Source organism: Manis javanica, chromosome 3 (assembly GCF_040802235.1).
Source record: "Manis javanica isolate MJ-LG chromosome 3, MJ_LKY, whole genome shotgun sequence".
Taxonomy (NCBI): domain Eukaryota; kingdom Metazoa; phylum Chordata; class Mammalia; order Pholidota; family Manidae; genus Manis; species Manis javanica.
In genome coordinates this window covers 165,554,749-165,567,708 of record NC_133158.1, presented here as the reverse complement: position 1 = coordinate 165,567,708, position 12,960 = coordinate 165,554,749, and the positions used below count along the sequence as shown (strand labels likewise).

General features: G+C 34.3%; 1 protein-coding gene across 1 annotated transcript in view; it reads left to right on the top strand.

Annotated features, from left to right (window-relative positions):
- The window catches only part of XRN1 (5'-3' exoribonuclease 1), a 182,242-nt gene that overhangs the window by 82,439 nt on the left and 86,843 nt on the right, over positions 1–12,960 (top strand). The window contains 4 exon segments of the mRNA XM_073232329.1: positions 4,850–5,012; positions 7,444–7,557; positions 9,625–9,723; positions 12,514–12,629. Coding sequence (XP_073088430.1) covers positions 4,850–5,012; positions 7,444–7,557; positions 9,625–9,723; positions 12,514–12,629 — 492 coding nt within the window.

Below are 12,960 nucleotides of genomic sequence, written 5' to 3'. Positions count from 1 at the left end.
TATAATTTTTCATAGTATTCTCTCATAATTATTTGTATTTCTATATTATCTGTAGTGATTTTTCATTTCTGATTATGTTTATGTGTGTAGATTCTCTTTTTTTCTTGATAAATCTGGCTAGGTGTTTATCTATTTTATTTTTTTTGAAGAACCAGCTCCCTCTTTCATTGATTCTATTGTTTTATTCTTCTCAATTTTAGTTATTTATGCTCTAATCTTTATTATGTCCCTCCTACTAGCTTTTGACCTCTCTTGTTCTTCTTTTTCTATTTTTGTTAATTGTGAGTTTAGACTGTTCATATGTGATTGTTCTTCTTTCCTGAGGTAGGCCTGTATTGCCATATAATTCCCTCTTAGCATGGCCTTTAATGTGTCCCAGAGATTTTACAGTGCTGAATTATTGTTGTCATTTATCTCTATATATTGCTTGGTCTCTGTTTTTATTTGGTCACTGATCCATTGGTTATTTAGGAGCATGTTGTTAAGCCTCCATGTGTTTGTAGACTTTTTCATATTCTTTGCATAATTTATTTCTAGCTTCATACCTTTGTGGTCTGAGAGGCTGGTTTGTACAATTTCAGTCTTTTTCAATTTACCGAGGCTCTTTTTATGGCCTAGTATGTGATCTATTCTTGTAAATGTTCCTTGTGCACTTGAGAAGAATGTGTATCCTGCTGGTATTGGGTGTAGAGTTCTGTAGATGTCTGTTAGGCCCATCTGTTCTAGTGTGTTGTTCAGCGCCTTTGTGTCCTTGCTTATTTTCTGTCTGGTTTATCTGTCCTTTGGAGTGAGTGGAGTGTTGAAGTCTCCTGGAATGAATGCCTTGCATTCTATTTCTCCCTTTAATTCTGTTACTATTTGTTTCACGTATGTAGGTGCTCCTGTGTTGGGTACATAGATATTTATGATGGTTATATCCTCTTGTTGTATTGACCCCTTTATCATTATGTAATATCCTTTGTCTCTTTTGACTTTCTTTGTTTTGAAGTCTATTTTGTCTGATACAAGTACTGCAATTCCTGCTTTTTTCTCCCTAGTAGTTGAATGAAATATCCTTTTTCCATCCCCTCACATTTAATCTGTGCATGTCTTTGGGTTTAACATTAGTCTCTTGTAAGCAGCATTTGTTTTTTTATCTATTCAGGCATTCTTTGTCTTTTGATTGGTGCATTCAGACCATTTACATTTAGTATGATTATCGATAGGTATGTACTTATTTCCATTGCAGGCTTTAGATTCATGGTTATGAAAGGTTCAGGGTTAACTTCCTTACTATCTAAGAGTCTAACTTAACTCAGTATGCTATTACAAACACAATCTAAAGGTTCTTTTTTTCCCCTCATTTTTCTTCCTCCTCCATTTTTTATATATTAGGTATCATATTCTGTATTCCTTGTCTATCCCTTGTATTACCTCTGGTGACAGCTATTTAACCTTAGGAACATTTACATCTATAACAGTACCTCCAAAATATACTGTAGAGATGGTTTGTGGGTGGTAAATTCTCTCAGTTTTTGCTTATCTGGAAATTGTTTAATTCCTCCTTCAAATTTAAATGATAATCTTGCCGGATAGAGTATTCTTGATTCTCAGCCCTTCTGCTTCATGGCATTAAATACATCATGCCACTCCCTTTGGGCCTGTAAGGTTTCTTCTGAGAAGTATGATGATAGCCTGATGGCTTTTCCTTTGTATGTGATCTTTTTTCTCTCTCTGGCTGTGTTTAATAGTCTCTCATTATCCTTGTTCTTTTCCATTTTAATTATTATATTTCTTGGTGTTGTCTTCCTTGGGTCACTTATGTTGGGATATCTGTGCACTTCCATGGTCTGAGAGCATATTTCCTTCCCCAGGTAAGGGCAGTTTTCAGCAATTACTTCCTCAAAGACATTTTTCTCCCATTTTCTCTCTCTTCTTCTTCTGGTACCCCTATAATTTGAATGTTGTTTCATTTGGATTGGTCACACTCTTCTCTCAGTATTCTTTCATTCCCAAAGATCCTTTTTTCTCTTTGTGTCTCAGCTTCTTTGTATTCCTCTTCTTTCATTTATATTTCATTTATTGTCTCCTCCACTGTATCTGATATGCTTTTAAATCCCTTAGTTGCATTCCTCAACGATTGGATCTCCATCCTGAATTCTTTCCTGAAATCTTGAATATTTTCTGTACCTCCAGTAGCATGTTTATGATTTTTATTTTGAAATCTTTTTTAGAAAGATGGATTAGTTCAGTCTCATTCAATTCTTTTTCTGATGTTTTTCATATTTTGCTTTGAACCAGGTTACTTTGACATTTCATATTTGTATGCGGTACCCTCTAGTACCCAGACATTCTACTCTCTGGAGCTACTCAGCCCCTGGAGTGATGTCAGGGGTCACAGGGGAGTGGTGCCCATGCCTGGGGGAGGAAAGAGCTTTTTACTGCTTCCCAGCTTCTATGCCTGTGTCCACTGCCAGAACCAGTGGGTCAAACACACAGGTGTAAGCCTCTGTGCTTTGCATTTGAAGCTGCTATAGGCTGGACTTCCCTCTGGCTCGCCTGATGCCATGGCACGGTTTGCCAGTTTGTGAGCCAGCTGCAGACTGGCCTGCATATCACAGTGAGGGGCCTTGGAGCTGCATAGCCACCCAGGGGGGTGGAGCACCTGAAGATTGTGAAAGTTCCCAGCCTCCTGGGCAGAGTGCACCCAGACAAATTTGTCTACCTGTTCTTTCTCCTGAGCAGTAAGCTCTGTGTAATCCTTGCCCCTTTACCAGCCATCTTGCTTTTAGGAAGTCTCTCAGACTGCCTGACCAGATCAGCTGGATATAGATCTCTGTTTTCCACAAGCAGTTGCAATCTCAGTCTCTCCAGGTATTCCACCTATCTTAGGTTTCCACCCCCACTGGTTACCAGAGCACCATGCAGTGTAGGTTCATGGTCCCAGAGGAGATCTCCAGTGCTAGGTGTTCAGCAGTCCCACTCCTCCACTCCCTCTCTGCTCCGTTTCTCTTCCTCCAGCTGGTAAGCTGGGGTGGGGGAAGAGCTAGGGTCCTGCTGGGTCATCGCTTCAGTATGTTACCCTTTTCCGTGAGGTCTGTTCTCTTCTGCAGGTGTATACAGTCTGGCACAACCTTTTTTCCTGTTGCTCTTTCATGATTAGTTGTAATAATTATATTTTCATATTATATGTGGTTTTAGGAGGAGATCTCTGTCTCACCTCTCACACCGCCATCTTTGATATGTTAAATTTTGTTTACTGTTCTTGCATTTACTTTTATGAGAAAGTTTGGCCCATAATTTTCCTTTCTTGTAATGTCCTTGCCAGCTACTGATATGACGATTACTGGCAAAATAACTTTTGACAGAAAATGTTAGGAAAAAATCCCACTGAGTTTTTAGAAAATGGTAGTAGAATGCTTCATTTTAAAAACTGGAAATCTTCAGTTTCTGGCTTAGATGATGTGGATTTTTTCAAGATGATCCCTTCCATCAATAATATAAGCTGCTATGAAAAAAATTATAATGATTTTATTTATATACTATAAATAGTATATATTATATAAGACATTTATATATAAGCACATATACAGAAATTTAAATTATTATTTTTATAATGAGCTCAGTAAGTGGTCTGAGTAGTAATATAGGCATACTGAAAATTGAATCAGTAGGCTAAAAGATCAAGTGCAAGGATTCCTTCAACACATAGTACAAAAACACAAAGAGATGAAAAGAATGTCGTCCTGATTTCTAATATCTACCTGATAGGAGTTCCAGAAAGAGAAAATGGAATTGAGATAAAGCGTGCCTCAAATGAAGAATGATTGCACCTTTAGGTCAGGGATCAGCAAACATTTTCGTTGAAGGCCAGATAGTAATGTTTTAGGCTTTGTAGACCTTAACAATGCTTGTTACAAATACTCAGCTCTTCTGTGGTAGTATGAAAGCAGCCATAGACAGAAAATAAATGAGTGACTGTATTCCAATCAAATTTTATTTACAAGAAATGGGGGCTGTCTGAATCTGGCCCATGGCCATCATTTACTGACCCCTACTTTAGATTGAGAAGGCCCACTGAGTGCCATGTCAACCTTTCTGTCTTTGGATTTACGTATCCTAGATGTTTCATATAAATGGAATCACATGTGACCTTTGGTGTCTAGCTTCTTTCACTTAACATGTTTTTGAAATTCATATGCACTGTAGCTTGTTTCAGTACTTACTGTTTTTTATAGTAGAATATTCCCTTTAGGTATCAGTATTTATTTTTTTAATGGCCAAATATTCCATTGTGTTAATACAGCACATTTTGTTTATCCATTAGTTTGTTTGTGGACATTTGGATTGTTTCCACTTTTTTGCTATTGTGGGTAGTGCTGCTATGAACATTTAACTATAAATACTTATTTGAGTAACTTTCCATTTCTTTAGATATATACCTAGAGGTAGAATTTTTGGGCTTTGTGGCAATACTGTTTAACTTTTTGAGGAACTGCCAAGCTGTTTTCCACAAAGGCTGCACCAATAACATGCCCACTAGTAAGTTAAAAGTGTTCCAGTTTCTTCACATCCTTTCCAACACTTTGGTCGTTTTCACTTTTTTGTTATAGCCTTTGTATGAAACAGAAGAGTTTTTTATAGCTTAATGAATCTCATTTAATCTCACAAACATTGGGAGAGAGGTATTCACAGAGTAAAAAATCTAATGGAAAAAGCCATAAGCTAGAAGGTAATCAGAAGTGTTAACATATTTATTTAAAATTTATTTGCATTTGATTATGAGTTGATAGTTTGGATAATAATTATCATCATAGAATTCATTTACACCCACACATATCTACATTTATTTTTTGATTCTTTCTTTTAGCTACCTGAGAAGAAAAGGAATAGTAATAAATGAAACATCTGCAGTTATATATGCTCAATTACTCACAGGTCGTAAATATCAAATAAATCAAAATGGTGAAGTTCGTCTAGAGAAACAATGGTCAAAACAAGTTCTTCCTTTTGTTTATCAAACTATTGTCAAGGTAAGTCTTCATCAGGTCTCAAATCTGTCTTGATGTGCACTATTGCACACTATTTATTGATAGAGGGCTAATATAGCAATGTATAATGGAGATTATTAATTTGCAAAATACTGTAGTCTTTTTTTCTATTGAGGTATAATTGACACATAGCAGTATATTAGTTTCAGGTGTACAACATAATGATTCCACAATTGTATACATTGCAAAATGATCACCATAATAAGTCTAGTTACTGTCTGTCAGCATTCAGTTATAGTTTTTCTCATGATGGAAACTTTTAAAATATACTTTTTTAGACTCTTTCAAATTTACAATACAATATTCTTAACTATAGTCACCATACTGTACAGTACATCCCCATGACTTATTTATTTTATAATGGAAGTTTGTACCTATTGGTCCTTCATTTCACCCAGCCCCCAATAGCCCTCCTCTCTGGCAACTACCAATCTGTTCTCTGTATCTATTAGTTTTGTTTTGTGTTCTTTTGTTTGTTTTGTTTTTTAGATTTCACACATAAGTTTGTGTGTGTGTGCGTGTGTTTGTATACACCACATCTTCTTCAGCCATTCATGCTTTCATGAACACTTAGGTTATTTACATATCTTGGCTATTGTAAATAATGCTGCAGTAAACACAAGGATGCATATATCTTTCCAAATTAATGCTCTTTATTTCTTCAGATAATACCCAGAAGTGTATAATATGGTAGCTCAATTTTTAATTTTTTGAGGAATCTCCATACTGTTTTCCATCATGGCTACACCAATTTATATTCCTACCAATAGTACATGAGGGTTTTCTTTTCTTCACATCATTCCCAACACTTGTTATCTCTTGTCCTTTAGATAATAGCCATTCTAACAAGTGTGATGTGATATCTCATTGCGGTTTTGGTTGCATTTCCCTGATGATTAATGTTTTTGAGCATCTTTTCATGTACCCATTAGCCATCTGTATGTCATCTTTGGAAAAATATGAATTCACAACCTTTGCCCATATTTTAGTCAGATTTTGGGGGATCTTTCATTGTTAAGTTGTATGAGTCCTTTATATATTTTGAATATTAACTCCTTGCTGCATATATGATGTGGTCACATCTTACATTCATAGGTTGTCTGTTCATTTTGTTGATGGTTTCTTTTGCTATGCAGAAGTTATTTAGTTTGATATAGTCTCACTTGTTTACTTTTAAATTTTTAGCCTTGCCTTTAGAGTCAGATCTAAAATATCATCACCAAAACTGATGTCAAGGAGCTTACTGTGTATGTTTTCTCCTAGGAGTTTTATGGTTTCTGGTCTTATGTTCACATCTTTAATCCATTTTGAGTTCATTTTTATGCATTGTATATAGTAGTCTAATTTTATTCTTTTGCATGTGGCAGTCCAGTTTTCCCAACACTATTTATTGAAGAGACTGTTCTTTTCCCAATTTACATTCTTGCCTACGTTGTCATACATTAATTAACCAAAAATGCATAGGTTTATTTCTGGTGTCTGTTCTGTTCCCTTGATCTGTGTCTGCTTTTTTATGCCAGTACCGTGCTGTTTTAATTACTATAGCTTTGTAATCTGCATTTAGGGGGATCCCTCACAATTGTGGGTCACTGTGTCATGGGCTAAGACCATGTCTTTACCTTGCCTTCCCATCTTGATATGACCCTTTTTTTCTTTGATGTGAAGGGAATTTTCAGGTCTTTTTCAGAGAGAATTTTTACATGTGTAGGTATAGATCTAGTGTATCCATAGGATGAGGTAAGTTCAGGGTCATCCTTCGTTGCCATCTTGAACTGCCTCGAAACACTGTTGTCTTTAAAAGGATTATTTTAATGCTCAGTCACTCTGTACAGTTGGGAAACTTGTCTTTTTTGTTTTAAACTTAATCTCTAAAAGAAAAGGCCCAGTATTAGCTTACAACCTTGCAGTTTCAGATTTGTATTCTCCAAAAAATATTTACTTTAAAGAAATTAGTAAATACAAAAGTCACTTGTTTTATATTTGTAATCTTTGATGTGGTAAAGGTTCAAAATTGTTCTAAAGCATGTACTGATCCTGTAATTTGGGGGAAATGCTATAATGTAGCAATTAAGAATATAAACTACCTGTATTGACTTCTTAGCTGCATGACTTTGGGCAAAATTCAACCCCTTTTTGTGCCTTAGTTTCCTCATTTCTAAAATGAGGCTAATAATCATCTGCCACAGGGGGTTGTCTGGAGGATTAAGTAAACTACTAGATGTGTAAAGTACCTAGAAGAGTGGCTGGCATATGAACAGTCAACAAATTTTAGCTACTAGTATTGTTATGTAGAAAATCTTTACATTTGACATTTGCAGACAGCATAGTCATAATCCCATAGAAAAAAAACTTGGTGTGCTGTCTATAGAAATTTTGACTGTGATGATATACTTTTATGTTTTGTTCTACACAGGACATCCAAGCTTTTCACTCCTGTTTCTCCAGTATCAAAACATTGGATGATTTGTTTCCTCCTAGAAGTATGGTCTTTATGCTGGGAACCCCCTATTATGGCTGCACTGGAGAAGTTAGTTTCTGTTACTGTTACTAAATTTCTAGTTTCAAGTTAATAAAATTATTTAACCTCTCTTTACTTAAATATAAAGTAAATGTTATACTGAAGGGGAAAAACAGGAAAGAACTCATTTGTCTAACTTATTAACACAGTAGTCTTCTATATGTTATTAAGTCTTGAGCAGGTTGGGATCAGAAGGTGGGAGAAAAAAAATTCAAATTCTGATCTCCTTTTTAGTAGGTTTTTTTTTTTATTGTGGTGGTATAGATGAAGCAATTCTGAAATTATTTTAGATGTACTACTGGGTTGTTGAATATATAAACGTGTTGATGTTTTGGAGAACTCAAAAGAATAAGAACTCATGGCAAATATGGAATAAGAGAGTACAAGAAAGGACCTGTAGGAACAGATAAGAATTGGAGATATTAATGTGAATTAGTGATTTCTAAAATACATGTATATGTGTGCATGTGTACATATATAGATATATATGTATTTGTATATATGTATGAATGCATATATGCCTATATATACATATATTTTCTAGCTGTGTTTGCTCAAAGCTTATGAAGCAAAGACACCCTGGTAGTAATGAACACCTGTAATGTCCAGATTTTAACCTCTAATACCATACATACACCATTAAAAGAGCAGGGCTTCTCAGAGAAATGGCTGATTATAGGCTTGGGGCAGGGTAGGTACAAGATAAGCCAGTAATCTCTTATTATGTGAGAAAGTAAGGAAGTACTCAAAAGAATGATGGGAGCATTACATAAACACAGAAACCAGGTTGAAGGGGCTCCTACTAGCCAAATCTGGGACAGTTGAGTCTCAAAATAATTAAATACAGTAATGAATGATAAACCATTGGGTGGGTGGGGAATAGGAATTCATGATTCCATAGTGTTAATAAATAGATAAATAAACAGTAAAGGGGAGAGCACTTGCTTACAGTATCATGTCAAGAGTAAATATGGAGAGAGTTCTGGAGTTGGGAAACCACCATTTTACCATGATTATGGTAAAGATTGAATCAGGCAATAGTCAACATTGGAAGCTAAATCCAGGGGGAATTTTTTATAAGGAGTAGGATATTTTTATTTCTCCCCAAAGACTGTTTATTAGTTGCAGAAGAAACACAAAGCTCTAAGTATATACCCCAAAGAAACTGAGCAACATCTTGATGGCTGTCAAAGTCACTATCACAGTGAGCAACAGATGAGCATCATGCTAGATGTGATACTCTTGAGAAGTATACCTATGCAGTATTCTGGCCAAAATTGTATAACCTAAACTTAATCACAAGGATGCATCAGCCAAATCCAAAATGAGGAATTTTTATTTTCTTTTAAGACAGAGTGGAGAGGTAAGAGTGAACTGTATTTTTAAAATGTCAATGTTATGAAAGGCAAAAAAAGGCTCTGGACATATCCCAGATTAAAAGTGCTAAAGAGATATGACAACTAAATGCAATATCTGATCCTAGCCTGGCTCCTGTAGTAGAGGGAGAAAAGAGTTTTTCACAAAGGACACTTTTAGGTAAACTGACAAAATTAGAATATGAAGAGTAGATTATTATATCAATATAAATTTATGTACTTATTAACTGTACTATAGTTATATAATAAAATATCCCTTTCTTAGGAAATATATACCAAAATATTTACAGTAAAGGATATATGTGATATACACTCAAAAAGTTCAGAAAAATAATTACATATATGTAAATACACAGAGCACAAATGTTCAAGTAGATGGAGGTAAAAATGTTAACAATAGGTGATCTGAGTAAATGTTTTTCCAATGTTCTTTGACCTGTTTTTTTAAATGCCTTTCTGGGTAATTTAAAGTTATTTGCAAAAAAGAAGTTAGTTAAAAAATACTAGTTAACAACTGTTAAAACAAGGTGCAGTGACTCAAATTTACAATATAATCACATCCCTTACAAATTCCAAGAGAATTTCCTATCCAACTTTATTTTCAGAAATCACAAATACTGTTTAAATAAGTAGAAAAATAAATAAATAAAGTGTAGTGAAAGAGACTAAAACATACTCAGATTTTTTTTTTTCCTCCAAGGTTCAGAATTCAGAGGATGTGATTACAGAAGGTAGGATTCGTGTCATTTTCAGCATTCCATGTGAACCCAATCTTGATGCTTTAATACAGAACCAGCATGTGAGTACTATAGTCCATATTGTTTAATTTCAGATTCATGAACTTTTAAAATGTGGAAAGATATTTTTGCCTCCTTCTTTGAATTTATTGCAGATTTTATTTATATTTTATTTAATATCGATTAAATTCTTTTCACAGTTACATCTAGTATTACTGAAAATTAAATGTAGAATCTGTTCTTAAAACTTCATGCAGATCTTTGGGGGAAAAGGAATCACTGGAATTCCATTATTAATCTTTAGTGGTTATTATATGTTACTGTGTTCAAGCTTATATTTGGCACAGTAATTAGCATACTCTTCAGGAATAGACTTAGGTTTTTTAGCCTTTCGTAATTAATCAAAACCTGCATTTTTAATTACAAGTGATAAATGGCCTTCCTGCAAAGATTATATGTCTATACTCATCTAAAGACGTACAGTTGCTAGAGAAAATCGGGAAACTGCATTTAATGTCACAGCATCATTTTTCAGGACCTTTTTCTCCAAAGATGTTCACTGACCTCCTTTTATTTTTTCCCCATTAAAATAGAGGGAGGATCATGATACCTATCATTTATTCTTATTGACTGGATAATTAAATTGACAAAAATAAATTCATAATCAGCCAGATATTGCTGGCTACATACTTTTTTATTTTCTCTAATAGTAAACCCCAAAGTTTTATTATCCTGTAAAATGAATTTAAATTATTAGTTATCAGCTTAACCGTGAGGAAACTTTATGGAAGGCAGAAAATAAACTCTTACCATCAGATCTCTTTGAAAGAGGAATTCAGAAAGCACAGTTGGGAAACCATTAGAGTGGCCCATTAGATAAAGAAGCTGAAGTTCTGTTCTGGGAGTCAGCGGAGGTAGAAGACTTGTGTTCCTTCATCCCTGGCCTTTTCCAGATCTGAAAAAACCTGCCCATTCTAGTGTACAGTGTTCCTAGGCATACCTTCTCCAGTATACTTCCTCTTTACATAGCTCAACCCTTTAGCTTTAACTTTCACTCAACCCTTTTTCTTTCTCAACCCCAACATTCTCAGCCTTCTATTTTACATTTTCTAAGATATTTGTGATTATTTTAATTTTTAATTATGTCATAACCCAATATTTCTCAAAAGGAGTGTTGTTGGTATTTTGTGGAGGACAATTACATGTTAAATAGGACTATCATATATTTGGCAGAACAGTTGGCATCCCTGACTCTTGGACACAAAGTGCTAGTAGCCCGTGCCAATCGTTATAACTGAATGTGCCTCTACACATTTCCAAGTGCTTACTAGAAAAATGAGTGGTACTACCTGTGATAGAGAAATACCTTAAATCTACCTATCTTATACTACCTTAATTCTTCCTATCTATTCTAGAAAGCAAACTTGATTTGTCTATATTATTTCTAAATATGATAATGTTTTTGATGGAAAAACTGTGTTGGCATTCTTTACTTGCATATTAATATGTTTTTATTGTGACTTTATATTCCAGGCCACTAAAAAACTTATCTATTTGGTGGTCATTGTAGATATGATAATTAAAAAAATAATAGTGGCTGAATTAATTCCTTACTAATCTCTGGAAGTGTTATTTTAATTGGTGATAAAATATCCTCATATTCCTATAAAATATACATGTAACTCATATAAATATGGTATATTAATCATACTTATATATTCATTCAGATGAATATAGTATTTAATATCCATGTAAAATAAGTGTGTTATTATTATGTACATTATGTTAGGAGTGTGTGGTAGGTTAACCTGCTTGGTACTAGATTTGTGAGTAATTTGTTTCCTGGTTAAAAATTGTATGATCTGATACTTTTTTTTTTTCCTGTTTAACAGTCTCTATAGTTTCTTCTCTTACATACACAGATTAAGGTTACATTTCATTGACTGTATTAATGACAAATCTATGCATACCTTTTACTTCCATATGATAGTAAATACTAGGGGAAACATATTACTTATATCCATGTATGACAAACACTTTTGATTTTGCTCAGTAGAAACATTTTGATGACATACCATGTTTTATTTAAATATAATAATTATCAAGGCCTCATTTTGTCCCAGATTTACTGGGCCCTACTTGGAGTATAAGAATTAATTTAAAAAAAAAAAAGTTCTTGCCAAAGCAGCAGCAGATTCACAGACTCCAAGAAGAGTCTAGCAGTTACCAAAGGGAAGAGGGTGTGTAGCGTGGGCGGGGAGAGAGGGAGAAGGGGATTAAAGGGCATTATAATTAACACACATAATGTATGGGAGTCACGGGGAAGGCAATGTAGCACAGAGAAGACAGGTAGTGACTCTATATAGCATCTTACTATGCTGATGGATGGTGACTGCAGTTGGATGTGGGGGAGCACTTGATAATATAGGTGAATGTCGTAACCCCAGTGTTGTTCATGTGAGACCCTCATTAGATTGTATATCAATGATACCTTAATAAATAAATAAATAAATTAATTAATTAATTAATTAATTAATTAAATAGTTCTTGCCTACGGAGTTTGCCATTTGGTACTTAGAGTTTATTTCTTGAGACGATTTTATTAACTGTTAATTTCCTCCCCCTTTCTTCCATCCTTGGGAATTTTGTCCTTTAAGGAGAGAAGAGTAGGAAAACTGCTTATAGATTCTTTAGAAAAAAGTGGGGGCGGGGAAAAATGGACTTTTGAGAATCCTTATATCACCACAATCCAAAATTCAGTGGTCTTGATTATCTCCAGATTTTAAAAGTAAAGAAATAATATTTAATGCTTCGTGTTTCCCTAATTTACCGATTTGTTTTTATATTTAAAGAAATATTCTGTGAAGTACAATCCAGGATATGTGTTGGCCAGTCGCCTTGGAGTGAGTGGATACCTTGTTTCAAGGTTTACAGGAAGTATTTTTATTGGAAGAGGATCTAGGAGAAAGTAAGTTTATGTTAGAGAAATTTACTCAAGTGGCAGAAAAAACTAAATAATAAAGATAAAATGGTTAATATACGGTATTTATTTTCTCTTATTGCTCAAAATTTCTTTAAAAATTATGCATTAATTTCTCTGATGGTGATCTTTCATCTAAATGGCACATGTTTTTAAGTGGTTGGAAAGACGGTTCTTATTTTTAGCAGTTAACAAACTGAACCTTGAAAAAAGGTATCAGAAGGTGTGTGTGAATCTCAGTAATGTATTTCCCTGCATTTTCTTATTTCATTCTCCTCTATAATTACATAATCTACTTATCTGCTTTGTTAACTTGGAT